This window comes from Hevea brasiliensis, chromosome 9, assembly GCF_030052815.1.
Source record: "Hevea brasiliensis isolate MT/VB/25A 57/8 chromosome 9, ASM3005281v1, whole genome shotgun sequence".
In the NCBI taxonomy this organism is placed as follows: Eukaryota; Viridiplantae; Streptophyta; class Magnoliopsida; order Malpighiales; family Euphorbiaceae; genus Hevea; species Hevea brasiliensis.
Window position 1 is genome coordinate 88,389,372 of NC_079501.1, and position 18,831 is coordinate 88,408,202.

The window sequence follows — 18,831 nt, forward strand, 5'->3', positions numbered from 1 at the left end:
TGTCTCTTTTTTCTCAATTTCTTTCCAGGGTACTGACTTACTTTTCTTTTAGGAAGAATATTTACCAACTGCTGCTGTTATCATTGCCGTGCCTGCCATTCTCCTGTAGATGTAAATATAAAATGAATTTTGCCAAGTATAGTGACTCACTACAGCTACAATGTTGTAGCGAGTCCCTTTTACAAATTTCATTTGTTTCATTCGCTTTCCATATTTTATTATTCAGATTTTGCATTTAGTTTATTCAGTTTCTGTAATTATATTTTGTTCATTCACTTCATGTATTCATATTTTTAACTACTCCTTCAATTTCTGTATTTTTTTCATTCATTTTATGTAATCAATACGACATTATTTATCATAGTGACTCACTTCACCAATCATTTTCTACATGACATTGATTTTTCAATTGCAGATAGGTATATAAGATCAAAATTTGGTCAAAACTGTTTGTGCCAAGCCTTGTCATATGGTAGATGGACTCTTTAAGATTGATAAAGTATGGCACCCTCAGAATTTTATAATCTGAGTTTTGTTTGTTGATTCTATTTAGTGTTTGACCCTTCCCTTAGAGTTTGTCCCTATTACTGACTGTTGGTGCAAAACTGGTTAATCTGATTAGATATAAACAAAGTCACCTAAAATGCTACATTTCTGCTGGGTGTATTTTGAACTTGCCATGCTGCATATTAACAGTATTTCTAGACCAATTGTCTATGTCAGCTTTTGGTTTGAAGTTTTGAGTTTAAATCACAATTGGAATCTGACTAACCAAATAAGAGTAAAAATTAGGGTAAATTACAACTAAGTTCTTGAGGTATAGCAAAACCCATAGTACAAAGTGCCTGACCAGTCAGTTGGATTGGAAAACATATTAGTGTGTCTTATTATTTAAGTATTTGTGTAATTCGTTTTATATCACTTATAATTTATGATAGATTTAATTAATAATTTGATGGTTTTATTGTCTAACTTGTTCGCATTTTCTTTCATTAGGATTTGGCTTGATTACTTTTAATTTTGATTAAGTTAAACATTTCTCAATCCACAAATATAATATTTTTAATCTAATAAAAGGGGGATTAACAAAAAAAAAATTAAAGCAGATAATATGCTAAACCAATGAAATTATTAATCAATAATTCTTATTATATAAAATTTTCATCTTATAATATTTTCTTGGAAATCTACATATTCACGGATAAATTTCAATAGCCATCCTTAAACTTTAGAAATTGTAATAGAGTTGTCCTCAAACTTAAAAATGTAATATAAAGTTTTTAAATTTTGAAATTTTACACAGTAAAATCATTTTGATTTCTAAACTGATTTATAAGTAACACGTTAATATGGATAATTTAAAGTGGCAGTAACATAGATGATTGCTGCTTTTTTTAAAGGTAAAGTCTCTCTAATTAGTTATTATACATTTAGTACTTTATTATCTAATAAAGTTGAAATTCTTTTTATGGTTAATCTTTAAAAAAAAATTATAATTAGTTTTACCACTATTACATAAAAAAGAGAGAATTATTTACATCACTGTTATTCTGAATTGTATACGTTGGCTACTGAGAATTAGAAGAATTTTATTATGCAAAACTTCAAAATTCATAGAGTTTTATGTTACATTTTTTAAGTTTAGAAACGGTTTTATTGTAACTCTTAAAATTTAGAGATAACTCTTGAAATATATTCACATATCCACTTTCCAGAAAATAGCATAATCAGTATAAATAAAAAATACAAGATTAGATGAGATAATATAAAACAAAAGAAAATAATTATAATAATAATAATAATTAGTTGATCCAAATTAAATAATTTTTAATTTTAGACTAAATAATTTGAGTAGGCTTTCAACAATCTAGGATGATCCAAGTTAAGGGTAATCCTAAGCATAAGCTAAGTTCATATCCTATTTAGCTTCAATCTATATTGAAATTTTATTTAACAAAATTCAGCTATAGAAAATATTGTGAAATTATTTGTTTAGATCAGCATATGTAATTACCAAAAGCATTAAAAAATAATTAAAATACTTTTCTCTAACTGGTTTGGATTTAATTGATTCAAATAATTGATTGGCACCATAAAAAAATGATGGTCAATGTTATCCTGAAAATTCCATGATTCTCCAGCAGCAGCCTGGAGGAAGCCAACAATGAATGAAGCAGCCTACCATTATTGCTAGTCCCCACATCTGTTAAATCACTTCAAATATGCCTGTCATCTTTAGGTCAGTTACCCTCACTTTGAAGCTTAACTAGCTACATCCTTCAAGTCTAAGTGACTAAAACTTTAAATAACCTTTTCCTACCATTCTGTTTTGAGAAAGGAATTTTCTTGATGAGAGAGATTTTCTCAAGAAATGGCCCATGTGGTTTGATTACAATGAGTAGCTGATGTTGATGCAAACAAACAAATTAAGAAAATTTGGTCAGACGTTTAATCAGGTTGGATTTGATTTTTCAAGCCTACCTCTTCAAACATTGCCTTTGTCTTGATATCAGAAACAAATAACAAAAGGTAATCCCAAGTCCTAACCAAGAGACATCAATCTCTGTGAATGTACGTTAACAAAAACAAAGACCCAAAAAAGCTGTTCCTTTGAATAATAAAAGGTCCCCTCTGGTGAAGAGAAATTGGAAATATAAGCACAATGTGACAAGCCATGAAAGATGGATACCTGTTGCCATGTCTCCTATGCTTGTGACATCTTGATGTGCATCAACATTAACTCCAAGAACTTTTTGTTTCCTTCCCTCTTCACCTCTTATCACATGATTAATTTGCTATATACAATTACATAATTAGCTCTCTGAAATCTTAATTAACCTCAATTAGATATACTTCCTCCTTAATCATTACTAGCTTCTAAGATTAGCAAGGCTTGACATGACTCATTATAGCTAACAGTAGGAACCCACGTCATCTATATATAATTTAGAATCACTAAATTTCATTAATTAAACAATCACTTTCTGTTCTTCTCTTTTCCATTGCGCAAAAGGGATCCCAAACCAAAGAGATTTGCAGCTCCTTGAGCAATGTAAGGAGGTGGCATTTTCAAAACAGGACTAATCTTAACACCATTTCCATGAGATCTACCATAGTTTTTCTTCAATGGAGGCTTCTGTGGAAATGTGTACACATAAGTAGAAGCAGGTGATGCTGAGAGCTTTTTTGCCAGGGAATTTGATTGTTGCTGCTTCTGTGAATTGTGTTTGTTAATATCCTTACAGGTTGATCTCTTTGGATTTGGCACGGATGATCCTGTCGAATTGCTTCGTGACAAGAGTGGCAAGGAACAAATTAGACTCTTCTTTATATCACAATTCAGACTGCTGCTTCTCTTGAATCCCCAGAAAGACTTGGACTGATGCTTTTCCAGTGACCCTGAATTCGAAATCATAATTTCCATCATCTCTTTGTTTGAATTCTCCTTACTACTCGAAGGACATGGAAGAGGAGGGAGAGAAACTTTTCGCGGATGTTCATGTCCATGCATATGATTGGGAGCAGCAGTGGTTCTTTCATGTACTTGGACTGGAAGAATCATTCCATCTGCGAAAAGCTCATCTGCCAAAGAAGATTCATAGTCTACTACGCTGCTGCAAATGCTGAACTGAAAATCAGAATTTGATTCCAGAAGTTTGGTATCCCTTCGAGGCTCCTGCTCGATTTGTATGTCATCTTCTTGGCCAAGACCATTGGAGAATGATATTCGAGGGCTTGTTTCTGAGCACATACTAATTACAGCTTAGCTAAAGTTTCAGATTATTTGATTCTGACTTGCAAAACAAAGAAAATGTTATCATCAGATAAAGTAATTAGGAATGAGAGCTTTCAAAGGTCTGAATTTATAAAATTATTTCAAGAATGCATGGTGGAGAAAGGGTTCAAAGATGATGGGCTGAGAAAATTATTGATCAAGCAAAGTTTGCTTAGACTAGGAAGTCAAAAAAGATAACAGAAAATTCTGAGATTTGAAGGAATATAAATAATATATATAGTGAGGACCAATGAAAGGAGTGCAGCTTTTCTGCTGGTCTGAGAATGTGAGAGATTCTTAGAAAATTCAAGATCAGAGGCAGAATCTTGTTATCTGAAATGAAGCAGAGATCAGAAGGGAGTTGTCTGCTACAGTCAGATAAAAGAAAGGAGAGGAAAAGAAATATGAGAGGTTTAAAAAAAAAAAAAGAAAAAAAAAAAGAGAAGAAATACTGTGTAGACTAAAGGGAAAGGGAAGGATATGCTCATAAGAGAGAGAGAGAGAGAGACAGAGAGAGAGAGAGAGAGAATTTTTTTCCTTCCATCAAGGGCAAAGAAAAATTGTAAAAGAATCATAAAGAAAATAAAGATTTCTTAAAGAAGTCCATGGGGCTAAAAAGTCATAAAGTTTTAAGTTAGAATCACAAAAATCCACCAATATAATCTTATTATAATGAACAAATAGAGATAGTGATACCAATAATATTAATTTTGCTATTTTAATATTTATGATGAAAAGTATTTTTAGATTAATTTTTGTGTATCTATAATAAATAATATTAGAATTCTCTCCAGTAGAATAGAAAATATAAATTTACTTTAATTAAATATATTTATCAAAATAGGAAAATTAATCATTTTACTTCAGTAAACAATATTGCTCAATTCATCTCAGTTCCTCCCTTTCTTTTTTCCAATGCAAAACCTTAATTTCTCTTCTTATCATAACTTGTAGGTAAATGCAATTAGTTATTATTTAATTAGAGTTAATCGTTTATATAGTGATTTAAAATAAAAGTATTTAGTAAAAAGTAGTTATTGAATTAGCTGTTAAATGTAAAAATAGTAATATTATCCTTTTGAATATACTCTGTGAACTTCTAAAAATTAAAAAGGGTGACGTTTTATGAGTCACTTATTCAATCTTTAAATACTAGTATTTATTATGCTAATGAATAGTATAAATAAGAAATATAATATTTTGATTATAGTTAAATTATTAAATATTATCTTAAATGCTATTGTCAAACGAGATCTTAATACTTTTTTTTGGTATTTTCTCCACAACTAAATAATGTTATAGGCAACTAAATTAGCCTTTTTTTATATATATATTTGTCTTGCTGAAATAAAAATTTGAGACCTCACAGTCCTATATACGACTCTAATATCACTAAAAATATGTTTAACTTGACTTATAAGTTGATCAAACTTATTTACTTATAAGTAATGTTATAGACAATCAAATTAGCTATTTTTTTAATATATTTGTCTTGCTGAAATTTAAACACGATTCTAATATCACCAAAAATATGTTTAACTTGATTTGTAAGTTGATCAAACTTATTTACTTATAAGTAAGTAATGTTATAGACAATCAAATTAGCTATTTTTTTAATATATTTGTCTTGCTGAAATTTAAATTTGAGACCTCACAGTCCTATACACGATTCTAATATCACCAAAAATATGCTTAACTTGATTTATAAGTTGATCGAACTTACTTACTTATAAGTAAGTAATGTTATAGACAATCAAATTAACCATTTTTTTAAATATATTTGTCTTGCTGAAATTTAAATTTGAGACCTTACAATCTCATACACGATTCTAATATCACCAAAAATATGTTTAACTTGATTTATAAGTTGATCAAACTTACTTATAAGTAAGTAATGTTATAGACAATCAAATTAGCCATTTTTTAAATATATTTGTCTTGCTGAAATTTAAATTTGAGACCTCACAATCATATACACGATTCTAATATTACCAAAAATATGTTTAACTTGATTTATAAGTTGATCAAACTTACTTACTTATAAGTAAGTAATGTTATAGACAATCAAATTAGCCATTTTTTTTAATATATGTGTCTTGCTGAAATTTAAATTTGAAACCTCACAGTCCTATACACGATTCTAATATCACCAAAAATATGTTTAACTTGATTTATAAGTTGATTAAACTTACTTACTTATAAGTAAATAATGTTATAGACAATCAAATTAGCCATTTTTTTTAATATATGTGTCTTACTGAAATTTAAATTTGAAACCTCACAGTCCTATACACGACTCTAATATCACCAAAAAGGTGTTTGACTTGATTTATAAGTCGATCAAACTTACTTATAAGTAAAAAATCATAAGTAGATTGATATATAGTTCAACTTATAAATTAAGAAATTATTTAAAATAAGTTAGAAGTTAAGGTACATTTACTTATTACATATTTATTTATTTATTTTAAAACTATTTTGTTGATAAAATAAAAATTATATTATTTTAATAATTTTTTAAAATATTAACAATATTCTCATTTTAATAATTACAATTTTCAATTATATATATATATATATATTTTAGTTATTTTGATAAATTAAGTTTCTTTTAAGTATATTTTTAACTAAATACTTAAATTATTTTATATATATATATATATATATATATATGAGCATTTGTGGCATTGTTAACCCTCTCACCATATAATTGACTTTTGGGCTGCCATATCAACCTTGGAAAGCATCTTTTTCTATTTTTCAACAATTCTCAAAATTAATTCCTTAATTTATTATTTATTTTCTTTCAAAGTGAAAACAAAAGTTCTTGTCTTTTTGAACAAATTCATTTGGCTTATACATCCAAATAATTTCATTTCTCTTGTGGGTGATGAATTTTCTTTTCTCTTGTACTTTTTGTCTTTTTCAAATAAAACATGTTTATGAATTTTAATAAATTATAATAATTTAAATTTTATAAAATATTATTTATTTCACAGAATTAATGATAAATTTTAATTTTTGAATTAAATTAATAATATAAAATTACTTTTTTAAATTTATCAATTATAAAGATCATTTTTACATTATTATGATTATATTCAAATTATATAGATAATCATCCATAAACATTACATATATTTTATCTAATAGTATTTCATGTTGTCATTTAATAGTATATTTAAGTATGTGTTGTCCCAAAATAGTCCAAGAGGGGGGTGAATTGGACTTAACCAATTTTTCGACCCTTGCTTGTAGCCTAATGAAAAATTGTGGCTTTATTCAACTAGGTGCTCATTTATATATAGTGAAAGTGATATGTGTTTCAATAATGTGTTTCTAAATTTCAATTCAAGCTTCAATCAATATTTATAGTAATTTTTGACATAACATGCATCACAAAATATTCAACTAACTCAACCTACTCAATATATCTTCAAGTATATCAACTCAATCTATTCAATCAACATTCAATATCATGCATAGAAATTAAATTACACAAAAGTAAAGAGATTGAGGTTAGAGAAATCAAACACAATGATTTTTATAGTGGTTCGGCTTAACTAGCCTACATCCACTCTCTCAAAGAATCCTCTTTGAGTCTTCTCTCCACTATTTGCTCTTTTAAAGGCAAGAGACCAAAAGCCCTTTACAACTTTTTCAACACCAAACTTTTAAAAAGGTAGCTTGAACCTTTGACAAGTGCTATCTCAAGCACTCACACTTTCAAGCTTCAATAGGTGCTTGTACAACCTCTCTTAAATGCAATTTAATGTTGTAACACTCACTCTCACTCAATATAAATCAAACTATAAAGAAGAGATTAGTTGATTTGCCAATGGTAGCTCAAACACTTTAAAGCTCTTGAATGAAAGCAATAAATGAAAAATCAAGATTGGAGTGCAATTATAAACTTTCATCAAGTGTAAAATGAAGTAAAGAAGGTGTATTTATAGTCCCAAATCATTTTAAAACGTTTGAAACCTTTTTGGAATGTTATATACTCTGTTCAAGGCAAAATAGCCGTTATTTTATCTTTTTGTATGAAATTGAGCAACTCTGATCATTTAGCAAACTAATGAAATTTTGGTGACAGGAGTAAACTAGTTAGCAAACTAATGTTTTAGCAAACATATTAGCAAACTAATATTTTAGCAAACAAGTTAGCAAACTAACTCACCAGATACATGTTTCAAATTATAATCTTTAAAAATCTAATTTAGACCTTAAGAAAAATATATTCTAATAGCAATATCCAAGGCCATGATGGGAGAAAATTTTATAAAATAATTAAAAGAAAATTTTAATCTTCAGCTCCATTTGATTAAACTTTCATCTATTCTTTTTACACAAGTTCTAGGACTCAATTCCTAACTCTATGACTTTTATACCTTTACTTTGAGTTTTAGCTTTCATAATCTTGTTCATTCTCATCTTTGATTCATCTTGAGATGCCTTTGAGTGTTCTTCCTCCTTAAATGCAACTTCAAAGATTTTTCATGAATAAGAAAGAGAATCTACACATCACTTAAAATTTAGTTAGATAGATTCTATTTGAGTTTTGTTATCATCAAAATAAATGTTCATTTTAAGCTACACGGGGTCAACAATCTCCTCCTTTTTGATGATAACAAAACTCAATTGAATCATCAATCAAGAATAAATAAAAGTGTGCATAAGTTTAAATATATCCAAGTAAGTTAGTATGCGGAAAATACTCCCCCTAAATGTATGCACACATGTTAAAAAAATAAAAGTATTAACAGCTATACAAAACTCCCCTTGAATTTATGCTACAAAGCATGTTCATAAGATATTCACAATTTCAATATGCAAAATGTTAAACTTAATAGTTTGCACATAAAACTACTTCCATTTTCAAAGTATAAGCACACATCCATTCTCCCAAAACAAAATTCTCCCAAAACAAAAGCACACATCCATTCTCCCAAAACAAAATTCTCCCAAAACAAAAGCACACATCCATTCTCCCCCTTTTTGTCATCAGCCAAAAAGGAAACATGAGACATTAATCCAAAAAGAATCAAGTTAGCACAAATTGAAAATCAGTAAAGTAAACAGTAGCAAACTGAAAGAGCATTCAACAATAGTAGTAAACATACTAGTAAACAAAAAATGAAGATAGGAAACTAAAAATGCAGATCATTTTCTAATCATTAAGTCTTTTGCTCCTTTGAACAGCTTTGGAAGGCACCATCTTCTTCCTGGAGAGTTTAGTAGTAGGTGGCTGAGAAACTTGGTCAGCCAAAGGCTCATGCTTCTGTGGCTCATCCTCATCAGATAGGGTTTGAAGGGCAGCAGCCAGAGTCTGGTATGGATTGGACGCCGTAGAGTTAACTCTTTTCTGCATTTCTTGGCTTGTGGTGCTTCAGCTGTAGAAGGTTAGGTGGAGCACTCTCCTGCTGATCCTTTAGAGAGTCTTCCTTCTTTTGTGTAGACTCAACTGCAGGTTCTATAGTTGGCTCAACTATAGGTTCTACAACCTGTTCGCTAACATGCTCAACAACAGGTTCAACTGCAGGTTCTACAACCTGTTCACTCTCATGTTCGACAGCAGCAGTAGACTCACCAAGCCCAGTACCTCCACACTCAACATTACCATGATAAAAAACATGAGTATCATGAGTAGAGGGGTCACCTGCAGGTACATCAGTCTCAACTTTGGTTGCGAAACCAGTTTCCTCTCCCGGCTTAAGATCTGCAATCTGTTTCTTTAACTCCTCATTTTGAGTAAGCAAATGACTTACTTTGTAATCAACAATATCCACAAATTTTCTCAGAAGTTCAATAGACTGATTTGTTGTACTGAATTTCTCATTAATGAAAGCTCTTAGCCCTTGAAGCTCACTTATAATCTCACTTTAAGAATCTGAATCAACTTTAGCTTTAGAAGATCTACCTTTTTCAAAACGTTTCTTTCTTCCATCAGTATCAGAATGAATTTCTCTAAGCACAATTAAATCTGCCCTAGAACTCTCCTTAGAGACATTTATCTCCAATTCTCTAAACAAGGCAGTTAAGAGGTGTGCATAGGGTAATTTACCAATCCCATAAGCTTTGCACATATTTTTGAAAATCAGATATGCCAAATTCATTCTTACTCTGTTAACAATATGCCACATGATGCACATATCCAAGTAACTCAAATATCCATAGCTGCCAGATTTATGACAAAATATATAATTCACCATACTGTGAATAATCTTAATGTGCTGAAAAGCTTTTATGCTAGTGGATTTTTCACTAGTGGCAGTGTTGGTAGGAAAAATTTCACTTTCAAATTCAGCCAAGTTAAAACCTGGAACTCTAGCAACATCTCTATGAGCAGAGATTTTATTTCCATCATTCGGCAATTTTAAGGCTTTGGCAATCAACTCAACATAAATGTCATATGCTCTGTCATTCAAAGAGACCTCAAATCTGTCTTATTCATCAACTATTTTTAGAGTTCTATAGAATTCTTGGACTAGTCTAGGGTAGTAAACATCAGTGCATTCACAAACATTCATCCATTCTTGAAATTCAAAGAGTTCCTTAAATTGAAAATCAACCTGATCAAAATTATCCCATTTAATGAACTTACAGTTGAGAAGCGCTTTGTCAACAACAGAGCCCGATGATTTTGCAGCACCCTTTTTGCTTTGAATATCAATCCCATGCATTTTCCTCCCCTTTTTCTTTTCCGGTGCCGTCACAGCAGGTTCGACTTCCTTAGATGGATCGGAGGATACATCGATGGATTCAGTTTCTGGTGTTTTCTTATTTTCCTTCAATTTCTTCTTTAATACGGCAACAGGGAGTTCTTCAGATGAAGATGAGGACGATGAGGAAGCAGCAGGGGTTTTTCATTTGGTGTGAGCCATAGATAGGGAACCAGAGGCGATGAAGAATTGGGAATTTTAAAATGGCTTCTGGTGCAGTGAGGAATGAATGAGGGATTACAGTTTTAAGATGATTAGAGAGTGAGATAGGCGCTCTGATGAATATGGATCAGTGTTAATGACAAGAAAATTGATAAGAGTAATACCATAAACCAAATGCAGAGGAGAGAGAGAGTCGGGTATGGCAAAAAAAATAGGGTATTGATAGGTGACGGTTTCATATAGCAGTGGGTAAGATTTCTTGAATCCCGCGCTTTCCCTCTTCTAGTGTACCTTATTTGAATTTTATTTTTATTTCAAATGTATATATATATCTGACACAGCAAAGAAAATGTGAATGGGTAAGAGCATTGATTGGAGCGCAGAAAATTCAAAGCACAATCACTTTTTGGTTTGGAATTTGAACAGTACACGATACAATAAACTAATTTTAGGCACGCAACATTAGCATACAACTTAGTAAACTAATTTCACGAGTATAAAAATAAGTTAGCTAATATTATTTAGAGTTTTCTTAGTAAACTAATATCACAGCAAATTACTCACACATGAGATAATATACAGATATATCAAATCTATATGAATTGAATTTCAAGCAAGTGGTTCACTCATGCCAATTTCCCTTCTAATTTTGCAAAAAGTTTCCTTATTAAGTGGTTTTATAAAAATATCAGCAATTTGATTTTCATAGGCAACAAATTCAATTTTGATATCTTCATTTTGAACATGATCTCTAATAAAATGATGTCTAATCTCAATATGTTTTGTTCTTGAATGTTGGACTGGATTTTTGATCAAGTTTATGGCACTTGTGTTGTCACACCTAATTGGAACAAGATTATATTTTAAACCAAAATCTTCCAATTGTTATTTCATCCACAAAATTTGAGCAACACAACTACCAGCAGTTATATATTCAGTCTCAGCTGTAGACAGAGCCATTGAAGTTTGTTTCTTACTGTGCCAAGAAACTAGTGCAAGACCAAGAAATTGACAAGTACCTAAAGTACTTTTTCTATCCAATCTACTTCCAGCAAAATCTGAATCACTATAACCAACAAGATTAAATGATTCAGATTTTGGATACTATAAACCAATTGAGTGAGTGCCAATGAGGTATTTGAAGATTCTTTTAACTTCACTTAGATGGGATTCTTTTGGACATGATTGAAATCTTGCACACAAGCAAACACTAAAATGTATGTCTGGTCTAGATATAGTAAGATACAAAAGAGAGCCAATCATACCTCTATAAAGCTTTGTATCTACTTCTTTAACTTTTTCATTATTGTCCATTTTAATTGTTGAACTCATAGAAGTGTCCATGCTCTTCAAATCTTCCATTTTAAATTTCTTCAACATATCCTTAATGTACTTTGATTTATTTATGAAGATGCCATCTTTCATTTGCTTAATTTGAAGCCTAAGGAAGAATGTGAGCTCCCCCATCATGCTCATCTCAAATTCATTCTGCATAATCTTAGAAAATTTCTTGCAAAGAGATTCTTTAGTAGCACCAAAAATTATATCATCAACATATATTTGCACAATGAGCATATCATTATGATGCTTCTTAACAAAAAGTGTTGTATCCACTTTGCCTCTTTGGAAATCATTTTGTAAAAGGAATTTACTAAGCCTTTCATTCCATGCTCTAGGAGCTTATTTTAAACCATATAAAGCTTTAGTAAGTTTATAAACATGATTTCGATGCTCATGATTTTCAAAACCCGGAGGTTGTGCAACATACACTTCCTCATCAATATAACCATTTAAAACGCACTCTTGACATCCATTTGATAAAGCATAAAATTCTTGTAACATGCAAAGGCACATAACATTCTAATAGCTTCAATTCTAGCAACCAGAGCAAAGGTTTCATCAAAATCAATACCTTCCTCTTGGTTGTAGCCTTGAGCCACTAGTCTAGCTTTGTTTCTAACAACATTGCCTTTTTCATCCATTTTTTTTCTAAAAACCCATTTAGTACCAATAATTGAATGATTATTGGGTTTAGGCACCAAATTCCAAACTTTGTTTCTCTCAAATTGATTGAGTTCTTCTTGCATGACAAGAATCCAAATTTCATCATTTTGAGCATCTTCAAAACATTTAGGTTCAATTTGTGAAACAAATGCAATATTACCAAAATATTTTCTCAATTGTGCTCTAGTTATCATCCTTTTAGATGGATCATCAATGATGTCTTCTTGGGGATGATTTCTATGGAATCTCCATTTTTTAGGTAAATCTTCATGTTAGGGTTCATTCACTTGTAATTCTTCCAAATTTGGCATTTCTTCATTGATTTGATCATTGTTGGCATTATGGACATCTATTGGTATCTCCTTGAGTTTCTTCATCTTTATCATCAATTTGTTCCATTTCTTGACTTGATTTTATATTTTCTTTTCCAAACACCTGCTCATCATTATCATCAAAAATATCTTTCCTTCTAATAGAAGGGTTAGCCTCATTAAACAAAACATGAATAGTTTCCTCAATAACTAACGTTCTATTAAACACCTTATATGCTTTACTCTTTGTTGAATACCCAAGAAAGATTCCTTCATCGGATTTAGCATCAAATTTCTTCAAGTTATCCTTCTTGTTATTTAAAATATAACACTTACATCCAAATGCTCTGAAATATGAAATATTTGGTTGTCTTCCTTTCCAAAGCTCATAGGGGGTTTTTTTCAAAATTAGTCTAATCAAAATTCTATTCAAAATATAGCAAGAAGTATTAATAGCTTCAGCCCAAAAATATTTTGACAAATTATTTTCATTCAACATGGTTCCAGTCATTTCTTGCAAGGTTCTATTTTTCCTTTCTACAACCCCATTTTGTTGTGATGTTCTAGGAGCTGAAAAATTATGGTTGATTCCATATTTATCACAATATTTCTCAAATACATGATTTTCAAATTTAGTTCCATGATCACTCCTTATGGATGTGATGCAAAAACCTTTTTCATTTTGAACCATTTTACTAAAAGAGGTGAATTTCTCAAAAGTTTCATCTTTGTGAGCAAGGAAGAATGTCCATGTAAATCTTGAATAATCATCAACAATAACTAAGGCATATGTCTTCCCACCAAGACTAGCAGGAGACACAGGTCCAAACAAATCAAGATGAAGCAATTCTAATGGCCTAGTGGTAGAAACAATATTTTTATATTTAAAAGAAGCTCTAGTATGCTTTCCTAGTTCACATGCCCTACTTTGAAATTCATTTTTATAATTAATCTTAGGAAGACCTTTAACAAGTTCTTTCTTAGACAATTTTGAGAGTGTATGCATGCTTGCATGTCCTAATCTTCTATGCATAAATAACTAGAATTATCAAAAGATACTAAACATGTACCATGATTAGTTTTAAAGTTATTCATGTCAAGCAAGTAAACATTATTAGATCTATTGGCAATGAACAATGTGTCATTATCTAAGTTATTGATTGTACAAAGAGAAGAAGTGAACTTTACCTCAAAACCTTTATCACAAAGTTGGCTTACACTTAGCAAATTGTATTTCAAACCTTTAACAAGTGACACATCTTCAATGCAAGGTTTGGTTCCAATTGTGCCATTTCCAATTATTTTTCCTTTTCCTTTATCTCCAAATTTCACATGTCCTCCATCTACCATTGTGATTTTTGAAAACTTGTCCTTTTCACCGGTTATGTGCTTTGAGCAACCACTATCTATATACCATTTTTCACGTTCCTTCATTCCTTTGAAACAAACCTGAAATTTAATCATTTAGCTTTAGGTACCCAAGCAACTTTGGGTCCTTGGGGGTTAGTGACTTTAGGTAAGGTTCCCTTTGGCACCCATACATTCTTTACCTTAAGGAGACCCTTCCTAAGTGCACAAGAACTAATCATATGACCTCTTTTATTGCAATAATAGCATGTGACATTAGGCAAGGAGGATGTAGATGCTTTAATAAAATCATTCTTGTATTTACCATAGTTCATGAAACCATCAAAACCAATTCCATATTTTTCATTTGAAATTCTTTGGTTTCCAAGAAGTACATCTAGAGTTTCTTTTCCTTTTGTAAATTTTTCCAAATCATTTGTCAAAGATTCTATTTTAGCTTCAAGAACCTTATTTTTCTTAATGAGCTTTTCACAAGTTTCTTTTGAGTTTTTCAACTCCAAATCTAGCTCTTTAACAAAGCAATTTATCCTTTGTAAAATTCATTTTCTTTATACACATTGGACATGGCAATATTTTGTGATCTCAATGATTCAATTTCTAAATCCATTTTAGTGCACTTTCTCTTATAGTTTCTATACTCATCATATACTTTAGCAAATGCAAGTTCAAGTTCCTCTACATTAGGAGGTTCAAGAGAGTTTACCTCATTATCACTTTCTTCTTCCTCTTGTGAACTTTCGACTTTCTCTTCAAATGCCATCATACAAAGGTGAGCAGTCTCCTTGTCACTTGATTCATCATTTGAAGATTCTTCACTGTTGCTCCATACTACTTTCATAGCTTTCTTGCTCCTGTCTTCTTTTCCTTTCTTCTTTTTGAGCAATGGACATTTGGGCTTGATATGTCCTGGTTTGTGACACTTATAACATACAATTTCTTCTTTTGAATCCTTGAAACGTTTATCCTTGGGAGTATACTTTTTCAGGAATTTCTTGTATTTACTTCCTCCCTTCTTGAAGGCTCTTTTGAATTTCCTTGCAAGCATAGCCATTTCATCATCATCATCACTTGAAGCACTAGAGTTGTCACTTGAGTCAACTTTAAGTACAACTCCTTTCTTCTTATCTTCATCCTTATTTAACTTGAGAGCAATGCTTTTCTTATTCTTTTGCTCATTTTTAACTTCATCTTTCTTATATACCATCTCATGTGCAATGAGAGATATGAGTTCATCATAGGTGAATGTTTTAAAATCCTTGGTATCTTGGATAACTGTAGTCAAACTTCCCAAGATTTTGGAAGTGATCTAAGAATTTTCTTCACAAGTTCAGCTTCCTCAAATCTTTTACCAAGTGCTTTGAGAAGATTGAAAAGATCGGTAAACCTTATACTCATATCCGCAATTGATTCTCCTAGCTTCATTTCGAATAGCTCATAATCTCGGATAAGAAGGTTTGCTTTGGACTCCTTGACGACATCCGTTCCTTCATAAGTGACCTCAAGCTTTTCCCAAATTTCTTTAGCAAATTGACATCCTGAAACATGATTGTATTCATTAAGATCAAGTGAGCAATGCAAAATATTAATAGTTTTAGCATTTACAGAAATTTTCTTCCAATCATGGTTATCATATTCATCTTCATTTTTAGGAACTTTAGTATTTCCTTGACCATTCTTTTGAGGAACATGTGGACCATTTTTAATAATTCTCCATGCATCAATATCTACAGATTGTATGAAATTTCTCATTCTCACTTTCCAAAATGAGTAATTAGTGCCATTGAAGAGTGGTGGTCTAGTAATTGAGTAGCCTTTTGCTAGTGGTGCGGGTATACCGGCAGTGTTGCTAGACAAACCAGCCATTGGGGATCACTCCAAGGTTGTGACACCTTAAGCAAGAGAGACGGGCTCTAATACCAATTTGTTGTCCCAAAATAGTCCAAGAGGGGGGTGAATTGGACTTAACCAATTTTTTGGCCCTTGCTTGTAGCCTAATGAAAAATTGTGGCTTTGTTCAACTAGGTGCTCATTTATATATAGTGAAAGTGATATGTGTTTCAATAATGTGTCCCTAAATTTCAATTCAAGCTTCAATCAATATTTATAGCAATTTTTGACATAGCATGCATCACAAAATATTCAACTAATTTCTCAACCTACTCAATATATCTTCAAGTATATCAACTCAATCTATTCAATCAATATTCAATATCATGCATAGAAATTAAATTACACAAAAGTAAAGAGATTGAGGTTAGAGAAATCAAACACAATGATTTTTATAGTGGTTCGGCTTAACTAGCCTACATCCACTCTCTCAAAGATCCTCTTTGAGTCTTCTCTCCACTATTTGCTCTTTTAAAGGCAAGAGACCAAAAGCCCTTTACAACTTTTTCAACACCAAGCTTTTAACAAGGTAGCTTGAACCTTTGACAAGTGCTATCTCAAGCACTCACACTCTCAAGCTTCAATAGGTGCTTGTACAACCTCTCTTAAATGCAATTTAATGTTTTAACACTCACTCTCACTCAATACAAATCAAACTATAAAGAAGAGATGAGTTGATTTACCAATGGTAGCTCAAACACTTTAAAGCTCTTGAATAAAAGCAATAAATGAAAAATCAAGATTAGAGTGCAATTGTAAGCTTTCATCAAGTGTAAAATGAAGTGAAGAATGTATATTTATAGTCCCAAATCATTTTAAAACGTTTGAAACCTTTTTGAAACATTATACACTCTGTTCAAGGCAAAATAACCATTATTTTGTCTTTTTGTACGAAGTTGAGCAACTCTGATCATTTAGCAAACTAATGAAATTTTGGCGACAATAGTAAACTAGTTAGCAAACTAATGTTTTAGCAAACATATTAGCAAACTAATATTTTAGCAAACAAGTTAGCAAACTAATTTACCAGATGCCTGTTTCAAATTGTAATATTTAAAAGTCTAATTTAGACCTTAAGAAAAATATATTCCAATAGCAATATCCAAGGCCATGATGAGAGAAAATTTTATAAAATAATTAAAAGAAAATTTTAATTTTGAGCTTCATTTGACTAAACTTTCATCTATTCTTTTTACACAAGTTCTAGAACTCAATTCCTAACTCTATGACTTTCATACATTTACTTTGAGTTTTAGCCTTCATAATCTTGTTCATTTTCATCTTTGATTCATTTTGAGATGCCTTTGAGTGTTCTTCCTCCTTAAATGCAACTTCAAAGATTTTTCATAAATAAGAAAGAGAATCTACACATCACTTAAAATTTAGTTAGATAGATTCTATTTGAGTTTTATTATCATCAAAATCAATGCTTATTTTGAGCTACACGGGGTTAACAGTATATATATATAATCCTAAAAAATGGTAAAAAAAAATTTAAATTATACATAGGCACATGTGGTTTAATAAATTATATGAAGTTGAAAGTAAAAGTTATAAATTTTAATAAAAAAAAATAGACTCTAAATACTAAAAATGGGAAAATACAAGATATTGTACTTTCCTTTTTATTTGCAAATAAGTCTTTAGCCCATGGCTCCTACTCTATCTAATATTTATTTAAAATTTTTTAAAATATAAAATATAAATATTTATATAATATGTAATAATTTATTTATTAAAAATTATAAATTCAATGAGGTTGTGTTTGAATTCATGCATTTAAAAATATAGATTTGGATTTAGATAAAAAAAGTAAGGATTTGAAATAACTATATCACAGTCAAAGTCAATTTAAGAATTTTCTTTTTTCATATTCACCTTCATTTTAAATTCAAACTTTGAATTTTCTTTATTATATAAATAAGGTATTTTTAAATTTTTAATTTCAAATCTAATATTTGAAATCTAAAATTTAAATCTAAATACATGAATCCAAACGCAATATTAATAAATATAAGTCATAATTAAGTATTATTTATTATTCTGTATTAACTTAGTTAATAAATTTTTTTATTCATAATCATTATCAACTTAAAATAAAAGAAATTAATTTTATTTATTTTTTACTTATTATAAAATATATTTTATTAATTTTTTATTAAATTAATGAATAAAATAGATTGAATTAATAACTTGATAAATTTTTTATTATTTTTTAAGTGTAATAGTTTAAAATTAAAATAAATTTACACAATATCTTTTAAATATGTATAAATATAAACAAATTTTCTTAATTATGATTGAATATAAATAATTAATAAATAAATTTTTTTATAACAAAAATCTTTTCAACTTTTGCATGATGATTACATTCCTCTTTTGTAACACTCCAAAATTTTAAATTTTATTATTTTATGAGTATTATTGATATTTTAATTTTATTTAAATTTTAAGAAATTATTTGAGATTTTTCAGATTTTAAAAATCGGGTTCGATTTTCCGAAAATATAAACTTTGATGATTTTTAAAAATTAATTTAAAGACCACGTGGCAAAACTAAAAATATATTTGGAGTCTACGAATTTTCTGAGTTTTCTGAAAT

The 18,831-nt window shown here is 30.0% G+C and overlaps 1 protein-coding gene across 1 annotated transcript; it reads right to left on the reverse strand.

Annotated features, from left to right (window-relative positions):
- Window positions 1-2,833: 2,833 nt before the first annotated feature.
- LOC110644631 (uncharacterized) lies at window positions 2,834-4,230 on the reverse strand. The gene has a single exon (XM_021797508.2). The coding sequence runs from the start codon at window positions 3,749-3,751 to the stop codon at window positions 2,978-2,980; it is 774 nt and encodes a 257-aa protein (XP_021653200.1). The 5' UTR covers window positions 3,752-4,230; the 3' UTR covers window positions 2,834-2,977.
- Between the last annotated feature and the right edge of the window lie 14,601 nt (window positions 4,231-18,831).